The sequence below is a fragment of the Megalops cyprinoides genome, chromosome 11, assembly GCF_013368585.1.
Source record: "Megalops cyprinoides isolate fMegCyp1 chromosome 11, fMegCyp1.pri, whole genome shotgun sequence".
In the NCBI taxonomy this organism is placed as follows: domain Eukaryota; kingdom Metazoa; phylum Chordata; class Actinopteri; order Elopiformes; family Megalopidae; genus Megalops; species Megalops cyprinoides.
In genome coordinates, this window is record NC_050593.1 from 37296804 (window position 1) to 37304303 (window position 7500).

General features: G+C 52.9%; 1 protein-coding gene across 1 annotated transcript in view; it reads left to right on the forward strand.

Annotated features, from left to right (window-relative positions):
* The window catches only part of LOC118786132 (histone deacetylase 4-like), a 136491-nt gene that overhangs the window by 125164 nt on the left and 3827 nt on the right, over positions 1–7500 (forward strand). Inside the window, exons 22-23 of the mRNA XM_036541192.1 lie at positions 1045–1163; positions 2599–2732. Of these exons, the coding sequence (XP_036397085.1) occupies positions 1045–1163; positions 2599–2732 (253 nt within the window). The remainder of the gene's footprint in view (positions 1–1044; positions 1164–2598; positions 2733–7500) is intronic.

Consider the following 7500-nt stretch of genomic DNA (forward strand, 5'->3'; position numbering starts at 1 on the left):
TTTCGGGTCGGGACTCGGGTCGGGGCTTCGGGTCGGGGACTCGGGTCGGGGTTTCGGGTCGGGACTCGAGTCGGGGTTTTGGGTCGGGGTTTCGGGTCGGGACTCGAGTCGGGGTTTCGGGTCGGGGACTCGGGTCGGGGTTTCGGGTCGGGGACTCGGGTCGGGGTTTGGGGTCGGGGTTTCGGGTCGGGACTTGGGTCGGGGTTTCGGGTCGGGGACTCGGGTCGGGGTTTGGGGTCGGGGTTTCGGGTCGGGACTTGGGTCGGGGTTTCGGGTCGGGGACTCGGGTCGGGGTTTCGGGTCGGGGACTCGGGTCGGGGTTTGGGGTCGGGGTTTCGGGTCGGGACTTGGGTCGGGGTTTCGGGTCGGGGACTCGGGTCGGGGTTTGGGGTCGGGGTTTCGGGTCGGGACTTGGGTCGGGGTTTCGGGTCCGGACTCGGGTCGGGGTTTCGGGTCCGGACTCGGGTCGGGGTTCGGGTTGTCTGTGGGTTTGCATGGAGGGGAAGACAGAGTTTGCCCAGACATCTCACCCACCAGTCAGGCCTGTAAGAGCAGCTGCAGCTCAGCACATCCTGCACATCCTGCTGCAAGTGGCCTGTTCCTGCTGGCAGCCGCGTGGTCTGTCGGTGCTGAATCTGAACCAGCCTCACTGATGTAAAATGACTTGTGGAAATATGTCATTTTCTGCTAGCAGCATCAAATTTTTTTTTTAACAAAGAGAAGTGGGGATGTTAACTGGTGTATTCTCTGTAAGGTAGGTACTGGCTGCAGTCTGTATGCAGCCAGTCTGTATAGAAGCAGTCTGTATGAAGGTAGTCTTTAGAGAGGTGGTCTGTATGCAGCCAGTCTGTATAGAGGCAGTCTGTATGCAGGCAGTCTGTATAGAAGCAGTCTGTATGAAGGTAGTCTTTAGAGAGGTGGTCTGTATGCAGCCGGTCTGTATAGGGGCAGTCTGTATAGAGGTGGTCTGTATGCAGCCAGTCTGTATAGGGGCAGTCTGTATGAGGCCTGTTGCTCACTGCCAGCTGTCCTCTCTCCCTGCAGGACTGTGGTGATGCCCATTGCCAATGAGTTTGCTCCGGACGTGGTGCTGGTCTCATCTGGCTTCGATGCCGTGGAGGGACACCCGCCCCCGCTGGGAGGATACAAGCTGACGGCGAAATGTAAGGAGCTGTGCACCTGCCCGGTACCTAGGTCAGGGGAGCAGGGGCTGCTGGGAGATCCCCCACCCCCTAACCCTAACCCTAACCCCCCCTGGGCAGAGACACGGGGGATGACTCACACCGAGAATACTGCTCCCCTCCGGAGGCCTCTCCCTCTCCCTCTCTCTCTTGCGCTCTCTCTCTCTCTCTCTCTCTCTGTGTGGTCTAGCAGTCAAAGGCATCAGAGAAAAGCAGGTCCCACTTCGCTCATCAGATTGCAACTGAATGTGTCATTTCTTACTGCCACACAAACAACAGGCCTCACACCCTTCCTCTGGCCCGTATGCCTGCTGGAGCACTGTGATGGCCAGTCATGCCTATAAACTTTTTAATACATTTTTATTTTTCTGAGCTCAATTGACAGTAATGCTCTGTTTGATGTTCTTGCTTATGAGAGATCCCCAGTGTCTCGCTGAACCCGCCTTATCCTCATGTATGATCAGTGTTGCGTGCCAGGTGCCAATTCACAATGCTTAGTCACTTCATTTTCAAATATTTACTTAATTTTAAAAGATTTCGTCTGATGGAGGAAGCGGTATTGATCGAATCGTTGAGCGCTTGCGAAGAGGCGCAGAGATGTTTGAACATGGTATTTGCCCTGCCGGGGGGCCTGAACCGCAGTTTAAACATAACTCAAACTTTAAAGAGCGTTTGCATGTCCAGTGAGCGTTTGTGCCATTCCAGCAGATGAAAGCTGGGGGGAGTGGGAGGGCTGCCAGGGTTTGATCTGAGGGGGCAGGAATGGCCTTTGACGGGGCCTGTTCCCTGGCCCACTGTTCCCCGGCCCGCATGTCTTCACTGCCGGCGCTGTCCCGCTTTAATGATACATGTTCCTGCTGCTGGTTTGAGTTACGCCAGCCCCCGTGTCCTGGCGCAGTGCGGAGACCTGGGAGGCAGAGAGGGCCGCAGGAATGGCCCCAGCGCAGCGGATCTGTGGCGCATTTCATGTCTCTGCTTGACGAGATGAGGAACAATGCGCAGAGCATCACCAGGCCGAGCAGACAGACCGTCACACGGCCCCTGCTGCTGCTCCTCCTCTCGCACCGCTGCAGGGAGTCCTGTGGAGAAATGGGTACCGCACGACGGCTGGATCTGCCAGTGCAGTGATCTCCAAAAAATGTATCGGAGATTTCCACCAAAGAGGGAGGAAAACGCATATATTAAAAGAAAGATCAAAAGGAGGCTGGAGCCAAAACACTAAGCCACATTTATTAAAATTAAACCTGGCCCATATTATGCGTTTAGGCCCAGTAAATCCCGAGTGCCTTCTCTTAAAGAGAAAATATGATGTAATATGGTTTTTTCCCTCGCGAGTCTCAGTGCTTTGATCACGGTCCAGTCGCAGGAGGCGTCCGCCGAACCCTAACCCGCTCGCATTTCCTGTTTCCCGCGCCAGGTTTCGGCTACCTGACCAAGCAGCTGATGGGATTGGCCGGGGGCCGCGTGGTGCTCGCTCTGGAAGGGGGTCACGACCTCACCGCCATTTGCGATGCCTCTGAAGCATGTGTTTCTGCTTTACTGGGAAACGAGGTAAGTAAAGGGGGGGGGGGCGTTTGTACAGCGGCTGCGGGATTCTCCGCCCGCACGGCTTGCTCACTCAACACCCCCCCCCCCCCCCCCCCCCCCACTGCATCCTCTCCCTCTGTCCATACCTCCGCCTCATCCCCCCAAGCCCTCCCCAGCCGTCAGACTCTGTAAGACCTGCTGGAATGTGGGACCCCTCCCTAGCCCTGCTGCCTGTGCTGCTGTTACACAGCTTAACTGAACACAGTGTGAGAGGTGGGAGAGTAAACCCTTTCGGGGGGGGGTCTGCGGGGCAGTATGCAGGGAGGGTCTCTTCAGCTCCTACACAGTACAGAGTGAGGTTACAGACTGAGGGGGCAGCGGGAACAGCGTGTCAGAGGAGAGTCAGCACCGAATGGCATTCCCCTCCATCCCAGAATCCCCTCATTCCTCAGTGTGGAGAAGCCCCACATCATTCCTCAGCGTGGAGAAGCCCCACATCCTCACCCTCCCACACCGCCTGGCTGCAGAGGCAGGAAGTCACTCACGTCAGGCTGAAGAATCTGAGGTTAAAGCTGGGAGTGTGTAGGCCTGAGCCGCAGCTGAACGCTCTGCCAGGTGTGATTATCGGCACACAGCGGATTCAATGCAACACAATGCAGCTTTTTCACAGTTAATGGAACCGGTTTCGTGTGTTTTTGCCCATGTACTCGTGGCCACTGCATTAAGAGCTGTAATTTTTCTGCAGTGCTTGTTCCAGTGTAACTCTGGCAGGTTGCTTATCTCTGTAAGGCCAGTAGTCTCTGAGGAGAGAACAGCGTAGTGTACGGCTGACGGTGTGTAGGTGTGTGTGTTTGAACACCGCAGCTGCTAATAGACTTCGTAGCTGTTCTGCCCTCCCACTCCCCAGCACCTCCCTCCCCTCTGTGTACGCCCGATTTAACTGCACTGTAAATGAGTAACGTTGTCTTTAGCTCCTTTTCTGCGTGGGAGGACTGAGAATAGGTGATGTCGTGTTGCATAAAGTGAGAATGAGTTAATGTGTGTAAAACCCCTTAAAAAATGCAGTGCATAAACCCGTAAGGAAAGTGAATTTCCAGGCCGGTTTAATTATCTTTATCTTCACAAAGTGCTTTTTAAATTTTACTGCAGACAGACACACCCGTGGTGTGTTTACTTACACAGCAAGAGCAGAGACCTGTTGAAGCCATCGCTGTTGGCCCACTGTAGCCTAAAAATCTGTGTTAATGGGGCTGTAGAAATATACTGCCTCCCTCAAAGAGGATGCATCAAGCCACTCCTCTGAAGGTTAAGCTTGTTTTCATGGGGTCGTTTCTGCAGAAACCTCCAGCGATGCTTTGTAAACGGCCCTGCACACTAACCCTGAGAGTCGCAGAGTCATGCAACCGCTGGGAGGGAGGGAGGGGGGGATTGTCCAGGTCTCTCTGCAGGGCTGAAGAGAGCTGGCACCTCCTCCTGCACCACGGTGGGTCTCTGGACAAGACTGTAAATCATTTCCAGGAACTGTGAAAGTCTGGTGGCCCTCATCCAAATAGATTTTTGGACAAAAGAAAAATAAACAGAACAATAAAACACAACAGCCCTAATAAAAGGAAGCCTCCGTGACCACCGCACAAATTGAAGTTGCAGCCGGTTGGTGGTGGCGGCTTGGGTCAGTGCTGGTGAAGCACAGGACCTCAGAGTACCCTGCCAAAATCCTGCCCCATGGCCAGGCCAGTGGCTCACAGCACCGAGCTCAGCAGGGAGAGTCTGGCTCGCCGGGGAGAGTCTGGCTCGGCAGCAAGAGTCCGGCTCAGCAGGTAGAGTCCGGTTCGGCAGGGAGAGTCCGGTTCGGCAGCAACAGTCCGGTTCAGCAGCGACAGTCCGGCTCAGCAGGGAGAGTCCAGCACACAGTGTGCCTCAGAGGGTGAGGGTGAAAATGCTATGCTGTAATGCAGTAGTGTTACTGTGTTTAGCCAGGCTGTGCTGCGGGACGACCAGCGGGGTGCTTCTGTGTCTCTGCCCTCTCCTCCCATTTAACCCCCTCAGGTCTGCTTGCTGTTATTGCACAGGGTGCAGTGGAGCGGCCAGGTACATAAGGTTAAAACAGGTATTTCTGCAGACAGCGTTTGCGTGGGCTGGTGGCAGCGGTGTTAAGCGGGTTAAAGAGGCTGGGTGTAAAACAGGGGGCTCAGCCTCGGCCTCTCTGAGCCTCAGCCCCCGGGGGCAGCAGCACATCTGAAAGCTCTTACACTCACACCTCTACCAGATGGGGTCACTGTGAGTGAGCGGGATCGTATAATCAAAGGAAATTGGGAATCATTTGAAGTAAAAGGAAGCTATTATTACAAAACCAGCTCAGCGTCGGGTTTCTCCACAGACTCTCCAGAGAAAAGAACACACACACACACACACACCTAGAAACACACTCTCTCACACATACACACACACACACACACAAAGGCATATTAAAGCTAGCACAAAGAGTATTCCTCGTTACTGCAGTTTTAGTTTTGCTGTTATGTGTCTGTGTAAGATATGACATAGAAGTGGCAGTTGAATTTGAATTTTATTTTTTGTTGTTTTTGTTTTGGTTTGTTTTGTATTATATTTCCAGTTGTTCCTCGAGGAACTTTGCTAAGCGCTTACTGAAACGTTTTAACAAGGCTTGACCACCTACGGCTCGGGTATTTCATGGCAAAGAACAAGCCTGATAACAAAGGAGAAAACAGAAACAGAATCGTGAATCAGACGCAGGAAGTTGGTGTTTTATCATGATCTCTGTGAGCACCGCGATGTAAGGAGGCTGGAATGTGCGGCAGGGGCGAGGCGGAGCCTCGAACCCTCACCCTCATGCACCCCGCGGGACCACAGCTGCGTTGGTCCTCTCCGTGCCCCTGTCAGAATCCCACGCACAGGGTTTACACCGGGCCCAGGGTGAACACGCTCTTACCTCCCAGAGTTCCCCTCAGCACAGGGTTTACACCGGGCCCAGAGTGAACACGCTCTAACCTCCCAGAGTTCCCCTCAGCACAGGGTTTACACCAGGCCCAGAGTGGACACGCTCTAACCTCCCAGAGTTCCACTCAGTTTTCCACAAGTGCCGAGCAGCGAGCTACAGCCAGCAGACACACTTCCCAGCTGTGCTCCTGGCCCTGTGGCTGTTACCATTATATAGAGCATTTTACTGCCAGGCCCCAGAGCAAAAAATGTTAGTCTATACTGGCGGGTAGAGGCTGAATCACGAGCTCTCTGCTATAATGAGAGCTGCCCTCACTTTGAACGCTGGCCTGCACTACAGTTCCATGAGTGTAACGGTTTGGTTGAATTAACTTTACTGCCTGGAAGTCCAGGACAGAGTGAGTGATCTCACACTTAATCGCTGAGCAGGTCAGGAATGATGCATTGGCTGTGGCATCAGTCACTTCTAAACTCGTGATTAATTGATTAGAGTGTGCAATATTGCTGTCCCTACTGAGGGAGTCGGCGATTATTTGATCAAGAATAGCCTAATAGGCTCATTTTTCCTGTTCACCAATGGGGTTATTTTTGTGTTTCAGTGAAACAGTCTAAAGACGTAACATCACTCAGTGCTGCATAAAGGTCATGAGTCTGTTGGAAAGGCAGAAACAATCTGCAAAGGCCTCGCGTAATTTGCAGCTGACTGACTGTGTTTGGCGTGTTTTGTGTGTGCCGTTTCCGCTGCGCTGATGCTGCACCGTGAGTCCTGAAGCGTAGCGCTACGCTACACTGTGTGCCAGCGCGTGTTTGCAGAAGGGGAGAGCGAATGTGTGGATCACGTGGTTTCGCCATCACTCCTGACTGACCATTACTCAGTCGAGGAGCTTAATTGCTGCAGAATCACTAGAACATCTCATTGGTCAGCAGGGGATAGGTGCAGGTAATGAGGTTGCTGAATCTCACATATCTTGTCAGGTAGACAGATGGTGACCAGTATGTCTTACAGAGAAGGCCCCGTGATGGTACCGTCAGTGTAGTACACAGTGAAGCTGCATACTTGTACTTGTAAACAATTTACCAGGTTATTACAGAATCCCCCCTAGCAGGCGGAGTTTTATTGAGCAGCGTAGGCAGCGTCATTATGCTGATGTACATTTGGCAGCAGCAAGGCAGAGCAGGAGCATCTGCTTTGGAATGAGCTTAATCAATACCCAAAATTGGAATTCTTTCTTTTTCTGAAAACAGTCATTAACAAAGTTTTCATTTTGATGGTCAGTACACTGTATATATTTTTTATTTAACTATGCAGCGTCATAGTTATTAACACTATCTTTATTAGTGAGTTTAAGTTGCTTTGAACAGCTGACCATAAATGTCTTTTAAGTTAGTGGGCAGAATTGATTGTGTTGCTGCAGATATTTTGGGAATATGGATGTGTGTCTCTCTGTTTTCCAGCACATTCCTCTGGTGTTTCTGCTGTGCCTGGTGCATCCCACTCATTGGTTTACCCTTTGTGTGTTTGAAGGCCGCACCAAACAGAACAATAATATTGTCTCTGGCAGTGTGATGGAGCCTGCAGAGCAGGGGGAGAGGAGAGAGAGCAGGGGTCTGAAACGCACCTCTCCGTCGGGGGAGAGGAGAGAGAGCAGGGGTCTGAAACGCACCTCTCCGTCGGGGGAGAGGAGAGAGAGCAGGGTCTGAAACGCACCTCTCCGTCGGGGGAAAGGAGAGAGAGCAGGGGTCTGAAACGCGCCTCTCTGTCGGGGGAGAGGAGAGAGAGCAGGGGTCTGAAACGCACCTCTCCGTCGGGGGAGAGGAGAGAGAGCAGGGGTCT